At 39.0% G+C, this 12495-nt stretch overlaps 1 protein-coding gene, 1 non-coding gene and 1 pseudogene across 3 annotated transcripts; 1 reads left to right on the plus strand and 2 right to left on the minus strand.

Annotated features, from left to right (window-relative positions):
* Positions 1-41: 41 nt before the first annotated feature.
* Positions 42-113, plus strand: TRNAP-UGG (transfer RNA proline (anticodon UGG)). Its single transcript has one exon. It is a non-coding gene; the product is annotated as a tRNA-Pro (tRNA).
* Positions 114-300: 187 nt separating this feature from the next.
* Positions 301-5092, minus strand: LOC103344708 (uncharacterized). Of its 2 annotated transcripts, none has more exons than XM_089051967.1 (3): positions 4606-5092; positions 3975-4105; positions 301-3889 (listed from the first exon to the last, which is right to left on the minus strand). In XM_089051967.1, exon 3 carries the CDS (start codon positions 3761-3763, stop codon positions 416-418), a length of 3348 nt encoding a protein of 1115 aa, XP_088908093.1. In that variant the 5' UTR covers positions 3764-3889; positions 3975-4105; positions 4606-5092; the 3' UTR covers positions 301-415. The 2 variants fall into 2 exon arrangements, with proteins under 2 accessions (XP_088908093.1, XP_008246552.2); XM_008248330.3 differs by having other exon boundaries at positions 3975-4120; positions 4606-5039.
* A 3074-nt stretch (positions 5093-8166) lies between these two features.
* Positions 8167-9997, minus strand: LOC103344709 (uncharacterized; annotated as a pseudogene).
* Positions 9998-12495: the final 2498 nt, after the last annotated feature.

Below are 12495 nucleotides of genomic sequence, written 5' to 3' on the forward strand. Positions count from 1 at the left end.
TTGGCTATAAATAAAGTTCATGAAGATTAAATGAACAAGGCGGGCATTTGGTCTAGTGGTATGATTCTCGCTTTGGGTGCGAGAGGTCCCGAGTTCGATTCTCGGAATGCCCCTCTGTAAAACAACCACCATTTTTTTTTAAATTAATGTAACATGCATATCAGAAAACCAATATTTGCAATCTCTTCTTTTTTGTTTTTGCCAGAAGTATTTGCAACCTCTTCTCAGCATTTTATTTGCACCAAGAAAGAGGAGAGAAAAAACTACTGCCCCTGGCTCCACATACAAACTGAATCTATATAACAGAAAGAAAAAGTAAATTGACATTAATTTCTAGTTCATTCCATTTTTCTCGTGCAGCATTGTAGCCTCAGTTACATCAATGGTACAAAGGATGCTACAATCTACTACATTTCTAATTTAAAATGGTCGTAATACCAGGAATTGATAACGGATCAAGCTCCCAATAGCCTGCAAGTCGACTGTCACTCTCCATGGTATGCTGAAAAGCCGGAATTTGGTGAGAGAATCTACCAATCTCCGCCCGTGGTATGTCAATCACACCAGTTTTCAATCTGTGGATTCTCGGAGCCCTATATACTGATTTATATCCATTAAGCTTTGCCAGAACCACAACCTTTGTGCTCTGGTCATTATCTTCCAGGACTTCTACTATCTCACTTTCACCCTTCCACAAGTTAGGATAGGCCAACTCAGGGTTGTGGTTCTTGTATAGTGCCCAAACTTCACCTTTCCTGGGGTTTATTTCAAAATTCTTCTTAACAGGTTTGGCTTTCAGACAATGAGAAAATGAGGTGCGCGGGAAGACCTTGGTTTGACCACCTTTGACTTTAAATGTCCCACAACAAACTGGTTCACTCATGCCTTCCGGTTCCAAGCAAGGTTCAAGCAGTGCCATATGCAATTGAAAATTTGGCTTAGACTCAATCCTCTTAATTTGAGCGTAAGTCTTAGGCATCCCACTCCTCTCACTATACAATGCCCATATTTGACCAAGCTGAAATTTCTCCTCAGATTTTTGCCCATTGAAGTCATAGAACTGAGTCTGCGATAATCTACAGGCAGGAGATGAAGATGGAGGGGTAACAGGGCTTTTCATGGAACCAACAGAAGGAAGATCCTTCACACTTGAGTGCATTCTGTCATCTGACTGACTAGAAGTAGAGTTTATTTTGGATGGAGTGACGTTGGGATGGCTTTCATCGTTGGTGGAATCTGGGCGCTTCATAGTTGCATTTGCTCTGGTACTGTTCTTACTTAAATCCCTTGGTGATCTTCTAAGCCTGAAAGTCTCTCTATCAGAATCATTTTTCAGATGTTTCTTTGGTGTTTTGATAATTTCATCAGCCTGACATGCAGAAGCACTTCCTGTGGGTTGAGTAAGGTCACATCGAGTCGCTTCTAGTTTAACAGAACTAGCAGACTGGCTATTTGCCTTTCTTGGAGATCTACGCATTGAAGTCTCTCTTACAGAATTCTCCTGTTTCTCAGCTGCGCATACTCTCCCAGAACCCATAACAGGTTTGCCTTCACTTTCTAGGAACTCACGGGACAAACCATTAGGTTCAGTATTCATGGCTCTGTTACCCTTTTTCAAGTCATTGAAATCATCAAGATTGGTGGGCAAAGAAGCAGGGTCAAACTCAAAGGATTCTTTCGGAACACCATCTCTTTCATCACCAGTCATCTTGAACGACGGAATTCGATGAGAAAATCTATATAGCTCATTACGTGGTACTTGAAACAAGATAACCCCATGCTGCTCACTTCGCTGAAACAGACTGACAAATCCTTTTACTTTGCCTAGATAAGCAACTCCAACACCATTATTTTCATCAAAATCTGACACGACTTCCACAAATTCAAATTTGTATGGCACATGCTTTTCAGGCTCAGAACTCCATCCAATATCCCAATTCTGGTACAGGGCCCAGGTTTCTCCCTTCCTAGGATATACAAAAAAAGAGCTTCTGCCACTGCCTTTTATGCAGTGCATCTGATGAGAAAACATAAGATGATCTGTAACGTCTTGAGTGTGACCAAGTGTGTACTTACCACAAGCAACTGGCAACTCCTTGTTACACCAAGCAATCTCACCTTGGTCATCTGGATTGGACTCCAGCCAGGTGAATCTCACCTTAAATCCAGGTGTGAATACCTTTTTGACACGAGCATAGAATCTTGGCATGCCATCTACTGGATCATAAAGAGCCCATGTCTGATTAGCACTAAAAACATTTTCCAACATATCCTCGCCAAGCCCAAATTTATTAAATTCAGGATCAGGAACCTCAACGCTCGCTGGCATGGATGCGACATTTGAACTTGGTCCAGGACCAACATCAGCATTCAACTTACCGTCATCATTATCTGGCATAGCTGCTTCCTTGACATTTTTCTCAAATTCACCAGGTTTGCTTCTTTTGCTGGGTGAACATTCTTCTAAAGGAGCAGTCACGTTTTGTTCTGCCTCATTCTTATGTCCACCCACAGAAGCAGTAGTGGCAGAATCAGTTGAGCCATCAGTCTTAGATACCCCACTGGACAATTGGCTGTCCCTCCACCTCTTGGGAGGACTCACAAAATCATCATCATTTAGATTTTCATTATAAGAAAGATTCTGCTTTTTCCTCGAAGATCTCCTATTGTGATTGCCTCCATTGGGTTCAGATAGCTTACTGACCTTCTCTTGAATAATAACATGTTCAGAATCAGATCTAGCTGTGTTTCCAGTCTTGCAGCTTTCACTGGATTCAAAAATGGAATTCCTTCCTCTTTTTTTGTTCTTATTTCTTGAAATTTCTGAATCCTTGGACTTCACTGGACCAGACTTGGACATTCCAACCCCATGCCCAATATCTTTCTTTTCACTGTTAGAATCCATACTGACATCATCAGAAAATCCCGTCTTTGACAATGGATTTGAGGCTGCATTTCCATTTTGATATTTGGTGGAGGATGGGTTTCCAGTTCCACCATTACTTTGTGAGGCTACATTAGAAGCACCCTGACTTGGAGGCTCTTTTCGATTTGGAAATTGATTCCTGACAGATTCTGGATGCACCTGAAATTGAATACCCAAATCATGAGCAACAAAGGCTCTTCGGCATTTTTGACAGCGTAACAATCGGTTTGCAAAGTCTTGGTGGTATTGGTATTTTATCTTACAAAAAGGACAACATGTCCAGAATGTTTCTGGTTGCGCCTGTTGATGTTGATTCATGCTAGTGTACTGTGACTGAGGACTATTCTGAATATTGCTTGCAGTATTGTTATGTTTCCTGACAAACAAGTTTCCATTTGATGGATGAGTTGATGGTTTTGGTGCACCAGCTTTTGCTAGAGCTCTACACTTCATGTCATACACAGAGCGTTTCGCTTGGTCCGCCAGCACCCTGTTTGCTTCCCCGATCAGCTTAAAGGCAGCCTCCGCACCAGAAAACTTATTTTTATCAGGATGAAGTAACAGCGCAAGCTTCCTGTATTGTTTTTTGATGGTTGCATCATTATCAAATTTTTGAATCTGAAGAATTCCATACCAGTCCATTTCAGATCCACCTATTTTGTTTTCTGATGAACAGTGAACTTCACAGACTGTGAGTAACTTCTCAACGTTCTCAAGCTCAGGGAAGAGTCGTTGTGCCTTTTGTGCCATCTTCCTTGCTCCTGTAAAATCATTGCTTTGTATCTTTATCTCAGAAAGTTGCATTGCCCTGACTGCCTCCTCTTTGTTGCACTCCATGGAAGATTTGGAATAAAAATTCGCCTAAGTTCTTTTACATACAGGATATACACCGAGACAAGAAAAAAAAGGGAAATCTACCCCTGCATGTCCACAGTCCAGTCATCCAAAATCTTCACTCCGCACCTATACAAACCAAGCAACTTAAGTCAAACATGCCCACCAGCTCTACGTATATATCTTATTAACATGAAACAACAAATTGACATACCATTCAGTAAGTTCTATCAAAATGAGACGTCCTGTAAGAGTATGAAAGACAACAATCTGGCCTTTCCTGACCAAAAGGTTCAGAACAGTTCCTTTGACACCAAACTACCACCCAAACCAGAGATTCCAAACCTGCAGACAAAATACCTATTGAAAGAATCAGAACCAATCCACATGGTAACCGTACATATGTATAAATGACCAAAGTAATTCCACATGTGAATATGAAATCAATCAGGCCCACCCTTTCCGGCAAGTATCTTAATCAAAACCATAAACTCATAATTTACTTTATCCTACAGTGATCTACTAAGTACTACCCAATTCCATGTATTGATGTATGTCTTTCCTTCCTTGAACCATCTATCATTTTTCAAAATTCAAATAAGCTTATACTGAATTTTCAGCCTACTTTAAAATAAAAAACCAAACCAAAAGGACTTGAACACTTAATTTTCTTGTTCTTTCCTCCATCTTTCTTTTCAGCTACCAAACATACTCTTAGAAACAACCGCATCCTTACAAATGCATAATAAAAACAACACAAATCCAAACATATATAAGTAAACATAAAATGTGAAGAACCACAAGTACTATCGCCTTAAAAAATACAGATCAAGTCAATGTATTACCCCAAGTCCAGAGCTTGAGAACCAAACAGCCAAAATTAAGCTCAGAAATGAAGAAAACGAACAAGCAGGGCGCTCGAGTAAATTTCTAGGGAACGAAGATCGAATATGTAATTACGCAGAGGTTTCAAAAACCCTAGAAATCTTGCTGATGAGAAAAATCACAGCGAGTGAGTGAGAGGTAGATCGAACAAGAGAAGAAGAAGAAGGCGAACTCAATCGTGATATTTGGATTGTTAGGGTTTCCGTTTTGAGAGAGAAATGGAAAAAGATGGGGGGAAGAGAGAGCGGGAAGCGAAAGTGAGCAAAAATATTTGGAGGCAGAGCGGAGAGAGAAAGGGGTGAGAAGGAGGAGAGTTGAGAGTTCCCTGAGTTTCTATGAAATTCCAAATTTGGGTTTATTTCTCTTGAAATTTTATTCGCGGGCCGCTGAAGCCAATAATGCCTCAATGCCCTTTATGCTTCATTTTAAATTTTCAGCGGAAATGTCTAGAACTATGGTCAGGATCTCCAATAAGGACCGTTGGCTTAGATGACTTTGCCGGCATCTTCTTTTTCCCCCTATATCACGCACGTGAGGTGCATATGCATTATAAAAGTCAGAGTAACTAGTGATCTGCCTCCTGAACTTGTACATAAATTTTGATTGACTCCTTATTCTCTTTTTTAGAAAATTAAGGATATGAACTTCTTTTTTTCGCCAATTTCCCCCCTACCGTCTAAATCTACAACATTTCATCCAATTTGTTGTTAAATATGAGGGCAAAATGGTCATTTTGTACATTAAAAATAAAGTAAAAACCAGAAAATTCAAATAATACTCTCTCTCTCTCTCTCTCTCTCTCTCTCTCTCTCTCTATAGGGGTAGACAAAGAAAACCCAAGAGGGAGGGGGTAAAAAACACAAGGGAGGAGGTGAGGGCAGGGATCTGTGTGGTGGGGGATTGGTTTAGGAGTGGAGGGTGATGGTTATTGGGGAATGGGAGGAGAAGAAAACCATGAGGAGAGGGGGGACTGGGTTTGGGGATGAAAATACAGAATGGGAGGTAGGGGAAGGGTCTGTGGGGGTGGGGATTGGTCTGGGAGTAAAGGATGGTAGTCATGGGAGGAGGAAGGGAGGAGGAGATGGAAGGGGTTGACATTAGGTTTATTCTTTTTCTTCAATTTTTTCCAAAAAATAATTTTTAAAATGATTTAACTGAAAATTGGATGAAATGTTAAGAATTTAAACGATTGGGGGAAAATTGGCAACAACAAAAAAAGTTCATATCCTTAATTTTCTAAAAAAAATGATAGGGGGTCAATTGAAAGTTAGGTACAAGTTCAGGGGGCAAATCACTAGTATACCCTAAAAGTTAAAGAGTAAAAAGAAAATATATTAGAGTGGTGCTAAACGAACCCTAAAATGAACTAAGTACACCGTATCATCTAAGTACATCCTAATATTTTAATCAAAATATAAAATTAACTAAGTATACCATATTTAACTACCAAAAATATCCCTAGTACACCTTAATACACTCTAACACACAACCCTAATACTCTGTAACTCTTCGACATCACACATATCTGTAATTAATTTCCCAATAAACACCCACGTTCATGTTATAATTCTGAATATCGTAATAAATATTTCTTCAAGGGATCTCTACTATGACCTACCATTTTTAAGGACACAAAATTATGGATTTTTAAATCCCAGCAATATCTTGATGTGTCTAAAGTAGATAAACAAATTCTATGTAAAACCATTATAAAAGAACAACTGGTAGTTCCATGGCACTCACTGCTAGTCCGAGAAAGTTAAAAATTTACTAGGACCAGTTACTTCACATTTTGATGTTGCTTGGCTTCATCCACAATGTGTTTCAGACCGGAGACTTGCTCAATGTTGTGGTCATTCTTTTGGAATTTTTCATTCTCTTTTATTCCAGTCATCCTACTTGCAAATATGCAGTTGCGCCTCCGTTGTTGGTTGTTCTGTATGAAAACTTCTCTACATTTAATTAGGGTTAAATATGGTGAGAGCAGACTTAGTTTGGAGTAGATAACTTCTGATTTCTACAAACAAACGATTGTGAATTTGGGTGAGAATATCTCCCAAGTAAGTTCTTTTCTTGCCTCAGACGGTGAGGACTTTAACAATTTATCTCAAGATAAACGCCAAAATGGTTGATGGAATTTAAACGATGGAATTTAAATTTTAATGATGGAATTTAAATTGTTTTTAGGCAGAACTGCCTTTTACAAAACTATAACAATAAATACTCATGCTAGAGAGATGAAGATACAATTGGAACTCATGGGATGGGCGGAATGTTGACAACTCGATTGCTAAGTTTCAACTTTAAATCGATACCAAAGGTTGATTCTGGCAGAGCTTCAATGGCTTGGGCTTGTGAAATTTGAATGACTTATTTTCTAAGTCTGAACCTTGGGAATTCTAATCTAAAGCTGGTTTTCACTTGGAATTCAAGTGAGCTTCTGGTTGAGTTGTTTGTTTGTGTCTTGGCTCAATGAGCTTTGGTTGCTTCAGTGTTTTGAAGTCATTTTGAGTTTTTGTTTTTGATTGATTTTTGGTTTTTGAGTGTCCTCTACCCTGTTCACTCATTCTTGTATTTATAGAAAAACTGTTTCTTCTCCTGGAGTAGGGTGATTGTGTTTTTTATTGGGCGGCAAAGATATTTTCCCTTTTCCTCTTCTTCTTCAATTTTGGCAGATAGGTTCTCGGATAGGTGATCACTTCTTTTTCACGCCTTCTTATCCTCTCTGAGATTGTAATTATCTATCTTGGGAGAATTACCTTCTCTGTAAAAACAGGAAAAAATCTCTGTATATACATATATAAGGGGGATTTAATCTTCATTCTTCTTGATGTCACGAACCCTTCCACTTCTTCTATGGCGATTGCTATTTGACTTTTTCATCCCTTTGCTGATTTTTCATCCTACGACTTCGCCATGACTTTTATCCTAGAGGCTGCCAGATTGTTCCTCTTCCTGACTCCTCTTCCTATTATGTTGGATGCAATTTTTTGAGTAGGGTGTACTCATTAAAATTATATTTGTTTCACAATTAAATATATCATTTTTGGTCATTCAATAAGTAGTTTGGTAGTATGGTATACTTAATTAATTTTAGCACAACTAGGCAGAGAAATTATAACTCAAATAGTTAAAAATAGTTAACTCTGCACACGATATCATGTGTTCAAATTCTTTTTCGTCTGAAAAATCATATATTCCTATCTGCAGTAAATCAGATTGATTCCTTTGGCATATATTGATCCATCCACTACTTTTGAAGGTTGGCTATAAAAAATAAAAACAAAAACTCTTCATGTTTAATGACCCTATCCATGTCAACTACTAACAGCCAAGGGCAAAATTCATTTATATGATTCTTTGATGCATCATCAGCCTAACATGGACTAACACCTTCCCGTACTTCAGTAAGGTTGCCTTGCTTATTCTTCTGGTAGCACTTCCTCTAAGTTGATGAGGGGTTGCCCTGGCTTCACCTTCTAGCAACTCACCAAAAAAAACAAAAAGAAAAACATACAGTTTCAGCATTCATGGGGCAAAGCAGCAGTATCAAACTCAAAGGACCCTTTTGGGACACCATCTCTTTCATCACCAGTCAGCTTGACAGAGGGAATTTGATTAGAAAATCTTTATAGCTCGTTAGGCGGCACTTGAAACGACACAACCCTGCGCATCTCGGTTTGCTTAAACAGACTGACAAATCCTTTTGCTTTGCCTAAATAAGCAATTTCAATGCCAACATCTTGTTTAAAATCTTGCAGGACTTCCACATATTCAAATTTGTTAGGTACATGCTTTTCAGGCTCACAACTCCATCAAATATCCCAGTTGTGGTTTCTCCCTTCCTAGGATATACCAGAAAAGAGTTTCTGCCCCTGCCTCTTCTGAAGTGCATCTGATGAGAAAACATAAGATGATTTGTAATTTCTTCACTGTGACCAAGTGTGTACTTACCACAAGCAACTGGCAACTCCTTGTTGCACCAAGCAATCTCACCTTGGTCATTTGGATTTGGCTCCAGCCAGGTGATCTTCAGCTTAAATCCAGAGGTGTACACTTTCTTGACAAGAGCATAGAATCTTGGCATGCCATCTTCTGGAGCAAAAAAAGCCCATGTCTGATTAGCTCTAAAAATGTTTTTCAGCATTTCCTTGTCAAGCCCAAACTTGTTGAATTCAGGATCAGGAATGTTTGAATTTGGTCCAGAAGCAGCATCAGCTCTGGACTTAGTTTCATTGTTGCATGGCATTACTGCTTTCTTTACCTCCAACTCAAACTCACCAGTTTGCAATTTTTGCTGCGAAACCTTTTTTCTCGAGAGGCACTCGCTTTTTGTTTCGGTTCTTTCTTGTATCGATCCACGGCAGCTGCAGCAGCAGAATCAGTTGGCCTATCCCTTGTAAATACCCCATCAGTCACAGCAGCATTCTGCTGCACCTTTTTAGTAGCACTGGACATATGACTGTCCCTCAACCTTTTGGGAGGACACACAGAATCACCTTCATGATATAGATTTTCATTCTAACAAATACTCTGCCTTTTTCTTGAAGACCTCCTAAGGCGATAGCCTCCATTGAGTTCAACCTGTCCAGAATCAGCTCTAGCTTTATTTCCAGTTTTGCAACTTTCCCCGGATTCTAGACTAAACTTGGACATTTGAAAACCAACCTTCCCTACTCCAACCTCATGCTGAATATCATTCTTTTCAGGGTTAGACTTAGACCCCCTGCTGCCATCAGCAGCAGTTCTCGCCTTTGACATCGGACTCAAGGCTGCATTTCCATTAAATCTTGTGGCAGACGGGTTTTCAGTTCCATCATTACTTTGTGAGGCTACTTCTGATCTACCCTGGCTTGGAGAGTCTTTATGATCCGCAAATTTGTACCCGGAAGATTCTGGTTGTACACCTTCAATACACAAGTCATGAGCAACAAAGGTACTTTGGCATTTGTGACAAAGTAACAATTGATTTTCATAGACTTTGTAGATTGAGCATGATACCATACAAGAAGGGCAACATGACGTGAATGTGCGTGGTTCTTTTTCATCTTTCTTAAAGTTAGTGTTAGAACGACCCTGCATTTTGCTTGAAGACGTCCACGGGTGATGGCCTCCATTCAGTTGAGAAAGACCAACTTCAATCATTAAATAGAGAACTTCACACTTTGCAAGTAATCGAGGAATTTTCTTAAGAGCTTTACACCTTTCAACCAATTCAGGAATCTTCTCAAGATCGGGAAAGAGTCCATTAGCCTTTTGTGCCATCTTCAGTGCACCTGAAAATTCACCACCTTTTTTCTTTCGTTTCGAAAGTCGCATTGCTCTGAGTGCCTCCTCTATGTTGCATTCCATGGTTGATTTAGACTTAAAAATCACCGAAATTATCTCATATACAAGATGCACCCTAAGATAAATCCTGCACAAAAGAAGGAAATCCTGAAATCTTCACCCTCCTGCACAAATGCGAACCACACAATTTAAGTCACATAAGCCCAGCAGCTGTGTAGCCTAACTATCATCAAACAACAATTTCAAATACCATTCAGCAAAGTATCAAAATCATCTGAAGGAAAGATGTCTTGTAAAAACAATGAGAAACAACAATCTGGGTCTTCCCAGCCAAAAGGCTCAGGACATCGCCTTTCCCGTGAAGTACTGTCCGAAACCACAGAAGCTGAAACCCGAGCGATCAATCTCTTGCAGCCCAGAATTCAAATCCATGTTTAAAGAATGAGAAACAATGAACATAGGCTATATGTATATGCATATTGCATATGCATTATGCACTTTTACATATATATACAAACAATGTAGATATCATGAATGGTCTGTGCATGAAACGAAAATTTCAGATCCATCTAGTCCCAACCACAATAATGCCAAAGACCAAATTACTTCTCGATGTTAATATGAAATCAAAAAGATCCTCCTCTCTTTTCCTCAATTTCTTAATCCAACCATAAACTCATTATTTACTTTATCTCAAGTTGGTCCACTAAATACTCCCCAAGTCCTTAGCATTCCTACATTCCTTAATTATTTGACCATCTTAACAAATTCTAAAATAAAAATCAAGTAAATGCAGGATTTCATCAAAGCAGCCAAACAGCCAAAACACAACCAAAAAAAAAAAAAAGACGAACATGGAAGGAGTTGGAGTGAACTAAATTACCAAGAAACCATACAGAAATTCCGAAACACTACTTGTTGGGAGTTGTGATGACAAAAGAGAGTGAAGGAGAAGAAGAAGAATTACTTACTTGTTGGGAGTTGTGATGACGTTTGCAACTTTACATGCAGAAGCATTGAAGAGTGGGAGTGAGTGAGTACACTATTATGGAAGGGCACCGTATGCCATGCCTTGATTCGGGCCATTTGCCCCAAAACCCCAATCCAGAGCTTACCATCCCTTTGGATGATGGAAAATAACTCGGAATTTAAGTAAAATTAGAGAATTTAAGAGGAGAATTTGACAATTATCTTGTTTGGCAATTTAAGCACGGAATTTATTAAATGACGCACGGAAAAAATCGTGGAAATTGGGGCATCAAATTTCCTAGTTTAATGTCTACCAAAATAGGGGTCATTTCACAATTTCTGTAGTATCATTTACCAAATTCGATATACATAAATCCAAACAATGAAATCTTCAATTGCTAGAAATTTGAATTATGGAAATCTAAATTCCGTCATTTTAGAATTCTATGTAATTTTCAATTCCTCAATCCAAACGGATTGTTCTTTCCATTTTCCTTACTAAATCAATTCCATCGTCATAAATAATGAGAGATAAATTTTGGACCAAAAAAATTAATAATGAGAGATAAATAAAAATAACTTACGTATATGTCTCTCTCTTCAAGTGATATATGTGACATGTCACGAAGGGGAAATAACTTACCTATCTCGATTCACCATGTCTCACTCTATGTCTCAAATGCCGGTTCATAGTGTCTCGCTCTATGTCTCATGTTCCGTTTCATTGCTTCACTATATATATCTCTCCTTATCTCTCGTATATTGAACTGCTTCTCCTCATGTGACATCTCTATGTATCTTCTCACGTGACTTCCGTGTGGAGGATTATTAGAGGAGATATATATATATATATATATAGTAATGATAAAATTGAAAGACGGGCCTTTTTTTCTTCTTCTCTCGAGTGAGAGCAGGGTGTCTCATCATCATGCGCTTTGTGTCTAGTGATGTGTCTCCTCTCTATGTTGACTTAATACAACCGTCTCATTTATGAAATTCAACATCATCGTATTAATGTGACAATTTATTCTATAGGGCTAGAGAATTTGCCTTTTATAACAGTTGTACATTTCTTTGTGTTTACAATACTCATCACGTGTTTTTGTGTCGAGTTAATCATGTGATAAGAATTATGGACACGATGAAATATACACTTGGGATGAGCAAGTTTATCCCGTAAGGCAGGCCCTCTTGAGAAATGGCGGGTCATATCATCATATCTACGCTCAATGTCATGGGAGGTCCCTTACACAAACGGTAGGCTAATAGGTTGACTTGTGTGTTTTCGTTACTCGCGTCTTTCCAAGGAAAACCATCCCATCTATTATTTTCCAGCGGCTTTTCTTTGTTCCCTTTAGCACTCACTTGGCCACACACAAAGAGAGAAATGAGCAAATTATACAACTTAGAGACCCTTGCAGGCCTCTCCTCTGCTGGAAACAACCCTTCAACAACACCTTATTCGTGATGACGCCATTTCCGTTTAACACATCACAGACAGACAGCCACCTCCACCTGCGGCTGACACCACGGCGTGCTCGGGAACTACTGAAAAGGAGAACACGGAAGAAGAAAAGCAGAACAAGGTTTGA

This window comes from Prunus mume, linkage group LG1, assembly GCF_029339155.1.
Source record: "Prunus mume cultivar Tortuosa linkage group LG1, ASM2933915v1, whole genome shotgun sequence".
In the NCBI taxonomy this organism is placed as follows: Eukaryota; Viridiplantae; Streptophyta; class Magnoliopsida; order Rosales; family Rosaceae; genus Prunus; species Prunus mume.